General features: G+C 40.0%; 1 protein-coding gene across 1 annotated transcript in view; it reads left to right on the top strand.

The window, feature by feature from the left end:
- The window catches only part of matn4 (matrilin 4), a 65634-nt gene extending 63530 nt beyond the window's left edge, over window positions 1-2104 (top strand). The window contains exon 22 of the mRNA XM_079579253.1: window positions 1564-2104. Within this exon, the coding sequence (XP_079435379.1) occupies window positions 1564-1622 (59 nt within the window). The 3' untranslated portion in view covers window positions 1623-2104. The remainder of the gene's footprint in view (window positions 1-1563) is intronic.
- The last annotated feature ends 11475 nt before the right edge of the window (window positions 2105-13579 follow it).

Here is a 13579-nt window from a genome sequence, read left to right as displayed (position 1 = left end):
GGCCTAAAATACTTGAGAATATGAAAAATTGAGATGCTTTTGGACGGTCATTTCCCAGTGATGCAAACATTTCTACAGTTCTGGTTCATTTACATCTGTCCCATCCCTGTCCCAACTTCCGGCCCTTCACACTTGTTTGAGGCGCAAAGTAACATAACACGTATTTCGGAAATGAGGACTTGGGTCGATGCAAATAAGTTAAGAAAGTTAGGAATGAGTTTGGACACAACTAACATTTTAATTGTGTGGCTTCCCCTCTTATTGAGTGCGTTTACATGCACTCGAGTATCCAGGTTATTAATTTCTTGGTTTTGTCTGGTTCATGTAAACACAGAATCCTGGATAAGCCAATATCCAGGTTATTAGAAACCAGGATGTTCTCACTGGGATATTTCCACAGTTTACCACAGATACTGTACCATGTAAACACGGTATCCTGGTTTTTCACCTTTTTTTTTATTTTTTATTTTTTATTGACAGTTTTTCTTTTATTACCTTTTTAAATTGACAGGACAAGACAGTAAGTGGATACAAACAACAACGACAACAAACATTCAGGCAGACAATTCAGTGTCAATTTGATCCAATGGTCATAATAAACACTGCACAGAACAGACACAAAATACAAATAAAAATCAAAAAACATTTTCACCATTTCTGAAGTGCTGAGCATGTGTGAACTTTTGAAACTGTCCTACATCCATTTGATCTGGTACCTGGACTTTTACAGGAACAGGCCTCCGTTGTTCGATGTTCTTACCTGAGCTTAGACGAGTTGATACGTACCTGTCTGGTCTTTGTGCCCGTGGAAGACAGGACAAAGAGTAGGACAAAACATTGAAGTAACCTTTCAAAAACGACAATTTTTTAATTGCTCTGTAGTATCTCCGATCTCTAAAATCAAACCAACTTTCTTTTCTTTTTTTTTTTTTTTTCCACACCTGTCGCTGAAGCTGGGAAAGAACTCTACTGTTCTTCCTTGGATCGTTTTTTTCCCCCCTGTGCTTTAGAAATGTCAGAAATGACATGTAAACATCATATCCAGGATACTGTCATAACCAGGATATGCCTAAAGTTACTCGAGCGTATGTAAACACACTCATTGTCTGTTATAAAAAATCAAATAATCCATCCATCCACACACACCTCCTCCAGCTGTTCTGGGGGGACCCCGAGGCGACACCAGGCCAGCTTGGAGACATAGTCCCACCACCGTGTCCTGGGTCTTCCACGAGGCCTTGTCCCACTACATGCCTGGAATACCTCCCGCGGGAAGCGAAAATCAAATAAAGCTCAAATAAAGGATACAAATTCAAAATAAATAGTTCTTTATGGAATAAATTAACATTACTGTTCTGTTCTCTAGTTCTAGATGACAAATATTTTAGTATAGGTAACAAAAAGGTTCAGGTATCAGTGTCGTAAACCAAAGCTTGGTCAAACACCGATATCGAAAACAGGGTAACAGTTTCCATCCCTACTCACCACTAAATCTATGTGAAATCATTCTTCTGCTGTATCGTCTCATAATATTATCATCATTTTGCCTTAACATCCGTGCACTGGGCGCGATGACCGCTCGTCTGGAGCAGCTGGAGAACCAGTTACTGTCCAGGAAGTAAAGCACCTCTGTGTGAGTGCGCGAGGCGCCCCGAACCAGGAAGAGGAACAAGGCACATCACGGACGAACAGGGGGAATCGAACCATCAACCGGCAAATGCACAAACTGTGGGCTTTTTGTTCCCGAAGACTGTGGCCTCGAGCAGGTCTCTCACTGACCTGAAACTTATTTTGTTCCAAATGTAAATGACAACTTCTTCACTTTCTACAGTTCTGGGAGACACTCCATGGTTTTACTCATGTTTTGTATTAAAATAGTATGTAAAAATGTATTCATATCACACACTAGACACTCTAGACAAATAAGCAGCATGTAGATAGTGAACGGTAGAAATAAGGGTCATAATCCGACACAACAGGAATGCTTGTTATAAAAAATGATGTATTTATAGCATTTGTATTAGTTGTAGATTAGAATATTATTGTTCTCCTATTATGGACTATTCAGACGTTTAAAAAAAACACTCTTGGCCACCTTTGCATAACTGAGATTTCATGTTGTTTTGTGAAAATCAGTGGGAAAAAGTCACTTAGCCTTAATTTATGTCAAAATTCAAAATGTCATAGTTTCCAGCAGAGGGTGCATGAACTACGTTAAAGTGGACATGTCATGCATATGGAGCTTAAACATAGAAAATCCTACAAATCCTCTGGGGGTAATACAAGTGTTAATGGGATGATTGGAGGGTCTTTCATCTCCCCCTGGTGTCTCTGGCCAGAAACCACAATTGCAACTTGACTGACACTGGACCGGAGTCACCAATACACACTAATAGAATCACGAAGAAGAAGCTAACGGGCAAAGCTAACTGTGGGCTAGCGCCGCTTTAAACAGTATTCACAGCCAAGTTTGAGTGAAAACAATTATTTCCTTTGTGTAATTGGATGTACAATATCCCTCTCTCCCTTCGCCTTTTCTGTCAGCGTAGTATTTACTCTCACGGACAATTAATAACTTAAAAAATCACAACTAGCTATAATACCTGCAGTTGTGCTTATGGCCTCTAGGGGCAAGAGTTACTTAGTTCTGCTTAAATAGTAAGAATGAATTGTAGGCTAAAGAGCTGATGAAAATCTTGACTGGGGCTCCTCCTGCTGGCTGCTATAGGAATAGTTTTTAAAAAAAAATAACTTCCAGCAGGGCGTGATAAACACACTCAAAATATTGGATAAAATTGAATTATGGACTTAAAAAAATGTGGAGGACAGTTTTTGGGTTTGAACAATGACACAAGTGTAATCAGGAAGTGCAGCACGAGACGCTGACACCGTAGAAGAAGAAATAGCTAAATTTAACAGTTTTGACCGGGGATTAATAACCTGGCTAACGCCATGCTGCTGTGTGCGCTCAAATTATTTCGAACTGCACAACAGCCTGGGGACCATGGCCGAAATTTTCCGGTGGATTTGGGAACCAATCACAGAACGAGGAGGGACGGCAAGATGATGACGCTATTCGATATACGGAAGCTTGTAGTTTATTTACGGATAAAAAAAAAAAAAAAAGTTTATTTACGGATCCAACATGACAGCAGCAGACACAATGGTATTTTTCGATCAAGCTTTAGACCATGTTCTAAATAATTTCGCTCAAAAGTTTACAGCGGGTACGTCATACGTCATCTCATACGATGGTACGATTGGCTGTGGCTACGTGCAGACGCATGATAGACTTTTTTTTTTTTTTCGTATCGCCCAATAAACGAGTATTGACGATCGTAAACCACACCTCTCCTACGAGAAAATGAATTGGTGTCCCCAGACTAAATATCACTTGTGATTTTAGTCTGGCGTTAGCCAGGCTAGGGGATTAACTCAAAAGTGCATGAATGTTGTGAAATACTACTCCAGGTCTGTCTTTGACGAGGGAATAACGTTAAAACATAGTTTAAACCTCAAGTCGATTTTGCAGGATATGTCCACTTTAAGGACCAAAACAAGAGGTCCTGGCTCTTAGGAAGGGTATACCTAAGTGACGGCAATTGGAGTGCTGAAACAAGGAGAGCACCACCACATCAGCAGGAGGTCAGAGACTGAATGTGCAGCATTACATCTGTTAATATGAGGGAGGAGGCCAGGAAAGGATGTTTATTGCCACTTCACTGAAAACTGTAATGAAAGGTTGACGTCGCCTTTGCGTTGCAGCCACTTGTTGTCAGCCATTTTGAGTTTCGCGGCTGATCAGATGAGAGGGAAGTAAAGAGGTTTTAGTGGCATTGTACTGTGTATGAAATGATAACCACCAATCTATACCCTCTACATTTGGACTATGTATTTTTTTTATATTGTAAACAAACCTTTTTGTATTTGTCTTTCATTACAACACAGAAGACAATAAAAGAGACAACTTTGTAGTCGAGTTCTCCAATACATTTCAGACACGCAATCATTTACAGAAAACCACTTCCGAGGAGACACTTTACCAATGGTTCGGAGACGGGGTTGGTAACGAGAGCAGTGTTTCCCAATCAGGGGTACGGGGACAGCAGGGGGTTTGAAGAGAATTTATTTTCAATGATAATTTCAGTGCTTTTGCTTATACACAAATAAATATCAATAAATCTGAGTTAATAAATCTGTGTAAATAATTGTCTGTATCTTAGAGTTAAAGGGACTATACAGAGTTTAAAAATGTAAAAATGATGTATTTTCCTCCCCCTACATGTTCCAACAATGTCCTAAGGTGTAGAATGAGCTCAGGGTCAGAGGTTCTTCAAGAGACAGAGGCCTATTTCAAGACATTCACTACAGTCATTTTGAGAGAGCAATTTTATACAAGGCAGTTATTCTAATTTACTGCATTTACAGACCAACAGAAGGTTTCGTCATCATTGTAGTGTGATATAGACTGGTGCTATGTGATTGAAAAAAGCATAATACCCCCTCTTTAATATTGAAAGTGCAGTTACACATATGACCTGAGGTGACAGTAGTGAGTATAAAATGGCTAACTTAAAGCATCTAGCCCCTTTAAGGATTACTTTGTGTAGAAATGAAAGACTAAAGGGATATGCGAGACAAAAAAAAGGTTGGGAACTACTAGAGCAGTGGTTCTCAACCTGGGGGTCAGGACTCCCAAGGGGGTCGCGAGACAAATTTGGGGGGTCGCCAGATCTTGTAGATAAAAAAAATATATTTTATTAGCATATAAAATAATATTTTACTGTAGCATGTGTGCCCGAGTTTACCAGAGAGCCATTATTTGTTCGTAATTTGTTATAATAGGGGTCGCGACTCCAAAAGATTGAGAACCACTGCACTAGAGGATCAAAGCTTAAAAAGTGAGATGATTGTCAGAGGGTCAGTGACCTTTGGCGTAAGTTACGGTGGAGGAAAATATCTTCTGCCGTTCAGGCCACGACACCCAAAATCACTCAACAAACAACTCGGGACCCTCTTCTGTCAAATGTAAAGAGCATTTATAAAAATGTAAGTTGCAAAACAAAAAACTAATTTCACTAAAATATGCTTTTCAATCAAAAATACGTGAAATTCAATGTCATATTGTCTCAAAATCACCCCGTCTTCCCAAACGGTCTCCCATCCAAGTGCCGACCAGGCCCTTCCTGCTTAGCTTCCGAGATCAGACGGGATCAGGCAGAGCAAAGGCAGTGTGGCCTGAAAGCCCCCTCTACTGACCAACATCACTCACATGTTTTAGAAAATTATCACCACTTTTGAGTGCCTTTGTGATGATATAATTAAACCATAGTTCACATGTGCTGGAAGAGAGGACTTTGAACTTTGTGACGGTTTTTGTGTCGTGCGAATTGGCCCAAGAATTACAGAGAAATTAGCAGTAAACTAAAGGCTCATTCATACTTAAAAATACATCATTTAAGTTATACCGCATTAATCTCTGGGGAGAAATTTGTTTTCTGCATTTGACCCATTCTCAATGTCCCTGGGCGACCTGTAGGAGCAGTGAGCTGCCAGTGTGGGCTCAGGGACCCATCTCCATGATGTGGAGCCAGGCTGGTGGTCAGAAACACCTGGCTGGAGGATTGCACATGTTTTTACCACTAGCCTACACAGACACAGGGAGAACATGCAAACTCCACACAGAAAGGCCCCGTCCAGGTGGGAATCGAACCAGGGACCTTCGAGCGGTGTCGCGGCGGTTAGTGTTTGTGCTTCTGAGCTAGTCCCGGGTTCGATTCCCATCTGGACGGGGCCTTTCTGTGTGGAGTTTACATGTTCTCCCCATGTCTGCATAGGTTTCCTCCGGTTTCCCCTACCACTAAAAACATGTACAATAGGTGAATCCTCCAACCACAGCATGGAGATGGGTCCCCGGGCGCAGTGCTGACCACCGTCGAGGGATGGGTCAAATGCAGAGGACACATTTCATGCATAATGACAAATAAAGCAACAAACAAACAAATCTGTCGTCTGTATCAGTGTTAATTTTGTCGACTAAAATATTTAGTCTTAATTTTAGTCAAAGTGATATTTTTGACGACTAAAATTGGACTAAAACTAAATCAAAAGTTTTTCATGAGACTAAAACTATGACTAAAATGTCCAGATGTTTTAGTCGACTAAAATAAGACTAAATAAAAATGAAAAGGAGAGACTAAAATCATCCAAACTTCTATTGACCGTCTGAAAGAGCCTCAGATCTTGTAAATTCTCTGCCAAAGGATCAGCTCTGAGCTTTGTTCATGTGGAGCAGCTCCATGAAGCAGAGGAACAAGATTAAATATGATTATAATGAATATCATAAATGCAAAGTCGACTAAATTAGTCTTAAATTTAGTCGACTAAACTTACGTGCAATTTTAGTCGACTAAAACTAGACTAAAATTGAAAAGACTTTTTCGACTAAATCTCTAAACTACATTACATTTTAGTCAAAAGACTAAGACTGAAACTAAATTAAAATATGTTGTCAAAATTAACACTGCTCTGTATTTGACCCGTATGTCAGTGCCGTCAGTATTGCAGCGCCTGGAGGATTTGTCCATCCTCTCATATGTCACTTTAATGGGATTTTGCTATAATTCTCTATTTAAACATCTGATCACACGGAGATATTACTCTGGATTTTCTTTGGCCATGCCTTTATTACATTAATTGTCAAATTATCTTATCCCATGCATACACAATGAAGGCTTATTTTAAATATGAAAATAAATTGAATTAAACTGGAGAGTTAGTTAGATTATCAATAAAATGAGGTGCAAAACAATTGTTGGGTCTTGCTGGCAATGCAACAAAAGACAAAACATGACTAAACAGTGATGCAACAAAGAAGCAGTTGAAAACTCTTCAAAAATGTGACAAAAAAGTGTTGTAGCTTTCAAATGAGGCGTTACACTGGCCCGTAGGCTGTGAACTCCAGTCGAGAAGCTTTTACATTTGGGTAAAGCCGAACTGGAGAAAATGCGCTTGGTTAAGACGAGGGTTAATTCAACAGGATATTATGAGAAAGTTGCTGTTTTTACTACATTTCTCTATGTACAGTTTGGACCTGGATGTTGCTTGGTTATCATGTGTGATGCCACCCTATTGTGCATGTTTTGGGTTGAGCACCTCAACCTTTACTTGGGTAGAATATGCAAACGGCTCACTGGGAATCAAACCACCAACTTGATTCATTGTCATCATCTCAACAATCTCCTATAGAGCAGGAGAGGCCTCTTAAAACTCCTGCAACTTTTGATACATGTTCAACTCAACTTGTCCCTTTGCTCTTGAAGTTCTGATCATGTTTCAAAGTTCATCTGAGTTCAGCGACGGCGACATTAGTATGTTATTCTCAACAGGTTAAAATGGCGCCTTTGTTTTGGAAAGCCGTTGCAAATCCCGGTTGAGCAGGTGCAGACTGAAAGAGCAGCTCCCCCGGGACGAGCCTAATTACCAGCGCTGACCTTTGAGCGGCTTCTCAACAGACTTTTGAATCCAGCAAACACGTGGTGACGCAGAGTTTACAGAGTGTTGTCTTGAGAGTTTGACAAAAGAAAAACAAATCAATGATGCAACGAAAGTTCGAGCTCACAAACTCATTCTGTGAAAAGTTCCATGTGGTTTGTGAGCTGAGGCCCAAATGCCAAATACTGCATCTCATGTAACACAAAAGTGCTTGATTTGTAAAACGATGAACTGATATAGTTTCACGTTGTGGAGTGTGTGGAGTTTGCGTGTTCTCCCCGTGTAGGCTTCCTTCGGGTGCTCCGATTTCCTTTACCACTAAAAACATGTACAACAGGTGCGTCCTCCTGCCTTGTGATACTGAACATCAGCCTGGCTCCACATCTGGAGCTGGGTCCCCGGGCGCTGCGGTCGCCCCCACTGCTCCTTATGCCACAGCGGCATCGAAGGATGGGTCAAATACAGAGGTCAACATTTCCCTGTGGGGACAATAAACTTTATAATCGTTAACCTTCACACTGATTCAGATAAAAAGGATTCAAGATTCAAAAGATTTTATTGTCACTTCGTATGAATCTGAAATTTTTGTTTCTCTTAAGTCCTTGGTGTGGGGCTGGGAGGGGTGGAAGCACAGGGAGGCGAGGGAAGGCATGAAGTTCAGCTTCCTGAGCCTTGTTGATAAACTGTTCTTCAGTCGACTGGACCTGGCTCGTGTTTGCAGTGTTTATTTTTTATTGTTTTTTGTACATCACATCAGTTTTATTCTCTAAAATAATCAACATGGCAGTACAAGGTATATTTGGTCGGGACAGTTCATGTTAATGAACATATATGGGACTCATGCCACACGGGATTGTAGCCAAGGGCTGATTTACACTCGCACTCTCAAACACACTCTCACTCATCCTGGCCTATTGTACATGTTTTTAGTGGTAGGGGAAACCGACGCAGACACGGGGAGAACACACAAACTCCACACAGAAAGGCCCCGTTCAGGTGGGAATCGAACCCGGGGCCTTCTAGCTGTGAAGCACAAGCGCTAACCGCTGCACCACCAAACATCTTACTATCGCCTCTAAAAATACTTTCGTGTTTTATGCTTCTCAGTGATCGCCTGCCTGGCACACGAAACGCTATATTTATCATGAGTCTGTCATATTAACAATTGTAATGTTTATCTGGTCATTTTAGCCATACCTTCAGCAGAAGAAAACAAACTTAGAACCGCAGGAGTAAAGGCCCTGCTTCAGTGGTGACAAAGTGATTTACACATGATTATACAGTCACGTTTGGCAATTTCATTGATGCCCGAAAAACTTCACTCGAAACTCCCTAATCTCTCTCAGTGCATATCAGGTCACAAAGGCTGACTTCCTGTACATTGGAAAAAAATAATTATACAACAATTGTTGTTTTCACTTATTTTTATGTCACTCATGGGGCACAGTATTCCTGTATTCAATTAGTTTTAATTAGTTCATTGTATTGGCAGTTTTTCAGTAGAACTATCGAAATGGAGAATGTGTGTGTTTGTCTCCAAACAGATTATTATTGCTCAGCAGAAAATGTTTGTGATTTGAATCAATAGGGCTGAAGAGTGTCTATAAATCAATAGTTGGATAAAGAAAAGTTGACGATTATAATTAAAATAGGCCAATCAAGTGCTGTACTGATGCAGTGTAGAAGTTATTCAGTTTAGAAGTTAGACAAACATTACAAAACAGTTAAAGACCAGCTGAAACTCTAGTCCCAATGGTCTCATTTAAATGCTTTTCAGACGGGAATTCTCCGTCAGCTGTTGTGCAACATCATTTTCTATACACAGCCGTTTGTTTTCAATTAAAAATGTCCCGCTGAGGTAACCGAGGCCCTGTAGTCTCCAAGGAGTTGTGTTTTGATCCCGATAACAGGCGACCTTTACTGTTCGCACTAATGAGCAGAGCTCGTGGAAAACACCGTGTCCCAAATACACCCGGGACATAAGCAAATGTCAAAGCATCCCAAAGTTTCACTGTGAGCAAAACTCACAACTGAGAGATTTAGAAAGTGTTGAAAAGTGAATTTGAAAACTTTCTTTTAACACATCAGGGACAGGGATCTGCAAGCCTTCAGATCCAAAGAGCGACTGAGGACTGAGTCAAGGCTAACTTGGGTCTAAACAAGTAATGACTCGTGATTAAACCCGGACTAGCCTTGAGTCGGGCCACAGAGCCACATGTGGCTCTGAAACCAAGGTGGCCTGTGCCTGGTCTGAGGTCAGCTTCTTACAGCCCTCGGTAACATTTCTGTGGCTGGAATGGACACTGTGGGTAGATGTAAAAGAACCGGCAACCCTTTGGCAACACGCAGTACAGCGGTTCAGTGGATGTCACTCTTTCCTCGCAGTAAAATGGGCTAAATCTGAAATCTTGTGAGGCCTTTGTGCGTGGAGTTTCCCTGTTCTGCCTGGGTCTGAGTGAGTTTCCACTGAAAACCAAAACATGCACAATTACCAAATTCCTCCAGATCAGGATCCGAGCTCATGATGTGTAGGTCGCCACATGCCCCTGACAGGTTGCACTGAGGCACTTCTTTAATTATGGGTCAAATGCAGATGAATAATTTCTCTAGAGGGCGGATATACAACTACACACTTAGAAATCACATTTTAAACAATGTGATTTCTACAAATACACATAAAAAGCTGTACACTCTAATAAGTGTTTCCTTGAATAAAAGCAATAAAATGGAGTTAAGTGGGTGCACGTGCCTTTTTGCTGTCACACAACCTCTTCAGGGTGCCAGTTTTGGTCCGGGCATTTGGACCATTTGTCTACAGCAGAATCTCCATGACTTCCTTCTTCACTTCTCAGTCTGACTGAAGAGCAATGAGGCCTCAACAAGAGCTCACTGTATATCGCGTCATGTTACTGTCACTCATGGTGTCTGACCTAAAGTCTAACTCTGAAGAAAGTTGATTCACATTTACACTGAGAAGGTTGGAAGGGCGCCCCCTTGTGTCCAATTGTGTTCAAATGCCCGGACCAAAACTAGCACCCTGAGGAGGTTGAAAAATAAGTTGTGTGAAAGCAAAAAGGCAAATGCAACCACTTAACTCAATTGTATTGCTTTTATTCAAGGAAACTAAACTAAAATTGCAATTTCTGGTTTGCAACAATCACATCTGTGTAATTGTGTACACTATATATTTATTATAACAGTTGGACTGACTCCCTGAGCATGTGTAAACAACAACATTAATAATACTGCACTCAAAAGAAAAGCTCTGCTCAGACATACTCTAAGTGACAAAACTTTCTGTCCTCAATATTATCAGCTGTTTGTAAAACTTTGTTACATGTTTTATTATTAACGTACCAGGAAAGACTGAGTGAATCATGAGCAGCTTGATGAAAGTCACAACATTAAAGAAACAAATGAGATTTTAAATACAGGGACACAGGTTTGTTGAACATGAACATGGAGCTTATGCATGTAAACAAGCCACACTGGACTGTGGCCATAGGCTAAGTTTCATCCATTATCCCATATAGGCATTCTCAAACACACACTCATTCATCCTGGCCTATTGTACATGTTATTAGCAGTAGGGGAAACCGGAGAAATGCTGAAACGCTTTGGTGCTAACACTACAGTTATTCCTTGATGTCGGCTGCACTGAAATGGGTCAAAAGTATCTGTGGTTCCCTTTGCTGTTCAGCATTTTACTGCAACAAAATAAAACTTAGAGAAGCACAAACTTTTCCTCACAGGGACAAGAATTCTTAGCATCACTGGGCCAAGGACCCAACAGAATAATGTGTTACATGTTAGGAGATGATTCACAAGTAGATCATTAAAGGGATAGTTCAGGATTTTTGACATAAGGCCTCATTTCCTAGTTATCCAGAGTGTTGCTAATTTCTGGAGATGTTTTTTTTGTAATTAATGCAGTTCTTATGTTTGAAGAGTTTCGTGGCGCTAGGCTAATGCAAGGCTAGCGCATTTCTATGGTATCAGCTAGCCTAAAAACAGTGTGACCCGCTCCACAGTGCACCTGAGGCAAATCACTTATAACACCAGACTAACCATATAAATGTCTGTGTCGATAGAGTAATTTTAACAATTTTGCATTTAAAATACCTTATATTTGAGCGGCATCTGCTTCGTGGTTGTATAAGCTATGCGGCGGCGGAGTGATCTGCTAGAAAATAGTCCCTCAAAATGCGATCATTCATGTGATGCAGGTCAGTTATATTCCAAAAATTATTCTATCGACTCAGACATTTATATGGTTAGTCTGGTGTTATAAGTGATTTGCCTCAGGTGCTCTGTGGAGCGGGTCAGACTGTTTTTAATGCAGGCTAGCTGATACCATAGAAATGTGCTAGCTTTGCATTAGCCTAGCGCCACGAAACTCTTCAAACATAAGAACTGCATTAATTACAAAAAAAATATCTCCAGGTACCAGCAACACTCTGGATAACAAGGAAATGAGGCCCTATGTCAAAAATCCTGAAATATCCCTTTAATTTTTTGACTTTGTGCTTGGGAAGACTGATTTGGTCTCATTGTTTTAGGCCAAATCAAACCACTTGTCGCACTTTGAGTCATGTAACAGCCCAGAGCATTATTGAAAAATGTTGTGAATCCCAATATCTCAGTTAGTTATTGTTACTTTTAGTTTTATTAATATCTGCTATGACAGAGGGTGCACGTGCAACGCTGGCTTTCACATGACTTCAGATACCCCACTGATCAGTTGCAGAAGTCATGTGACTGTTGTGTTTATCGTGTATAAATGTACCTGTCGCCTCCCTTTACATCAAGTACAATCCTGTCACCAGCAGCCTTCACAGTCAGGGGAGGAGACGAGGGTAAGTATTCACAAAAATGACTCAATGGACCTTTTACGATGTTGCTTAAAAGTGCCTGTATTTGAAATTACATTTATTTAAAACAACTATAATATTTCAGTGAGTGAGGCACAAATATACAAAAATATCTTTATTTTTATGTATTTACAATTGATCAACTTACAACTGCCACACCTTTATCATTAAATTATACTTCTATATAATAAGACTTCTTTTTGAGGCTGGAATGAAAACAGACAAACTTGTACTTGTACATTACGACAGCTATTTGTTTAATGTGAATAACTGTGAAAACAATATTATGTTTCATCTTTTGCAACAGATTCGGACACACATTTTTGTCTTGTATTTGTAGCTTTAGCTTTTTATATAAGTTTCACCATTGCCATAAATTACATCTTAATGATCAGAAACAGATTATTGGCTGTCTGAATATTTATAATTGTTCATATGCAAAGCTGGATTCAGACTCAGATAGAAACAGAAAGGAGGTTTTGGGAAGTCTTTATTGAACAATAGAATAGAAAATGGAGCCAGAGCAAACGGATAAAACCTGAGGAGCTGATTTAAGTCGTTTTAAATCAGAATCGTTTTCTCTTGCAAAGTTAGGTACGAGGTGTAGGTTTTAGGAATCACATGTAGCAGTAGAATTTAATGATCTAGAAGCAACAATACTTTATTCAATTCACTCTCCAATAACTTTTAATCACTTTCTACATCAAGGAACCCTTTCATTCTGTATCTTGAAAAATAAAACGATGAATAATATTTGGCACACAGACTATAAACAAAGATCCAAATCTTTTTTTTTTCTTTGTAGGAAGACCATTGTAAGTTATTAACCTGTTAAAGCACTGAAATATTAGTTTTTGTCTCAGAGCTTGGATCCTGGCGTTTGGTGCGCATTTGAGCCCAATTCACTCTGAGTCACTGTGATTTGATGAAGTTCTACTTTAGGTCAGACACCTTAAGTGACAGCAACATGATGCTACAAGTGTGATCTTTATTTTGAACAAAAAGTCTCAGGCGACATTGCACTTCAGTCAGTCACAGACCGACAGGTGAAGAAGGAAATCATGGTGAATCTGCATTAGACAGATCTTTCGTACTTCTGCAGGATTTAAGAATAAAAGAGTGCAAGTGTGAAAACCCATTGACTCTTACAGAAGAAGCTCATGAGGTTCATTTCTTTGACACCAGTTACTATAGTAACTATTTTCTCCAAAGTA

The sequence above is a fragment of the Gobius niger genome, assembly GCF_951799975.1.
Source record: "Gobius niger genome assembly, chromosome: 20".
Taxonomy (NCBI): Eukaryota; Metazoa; Chordata; class Actinopteri; order Gobiiformes; family Gobiidae; genus Gobius; species Gobius niger.
This window is presented reverse-complemented; position numbering and strand designations above follow the sequence as displayed.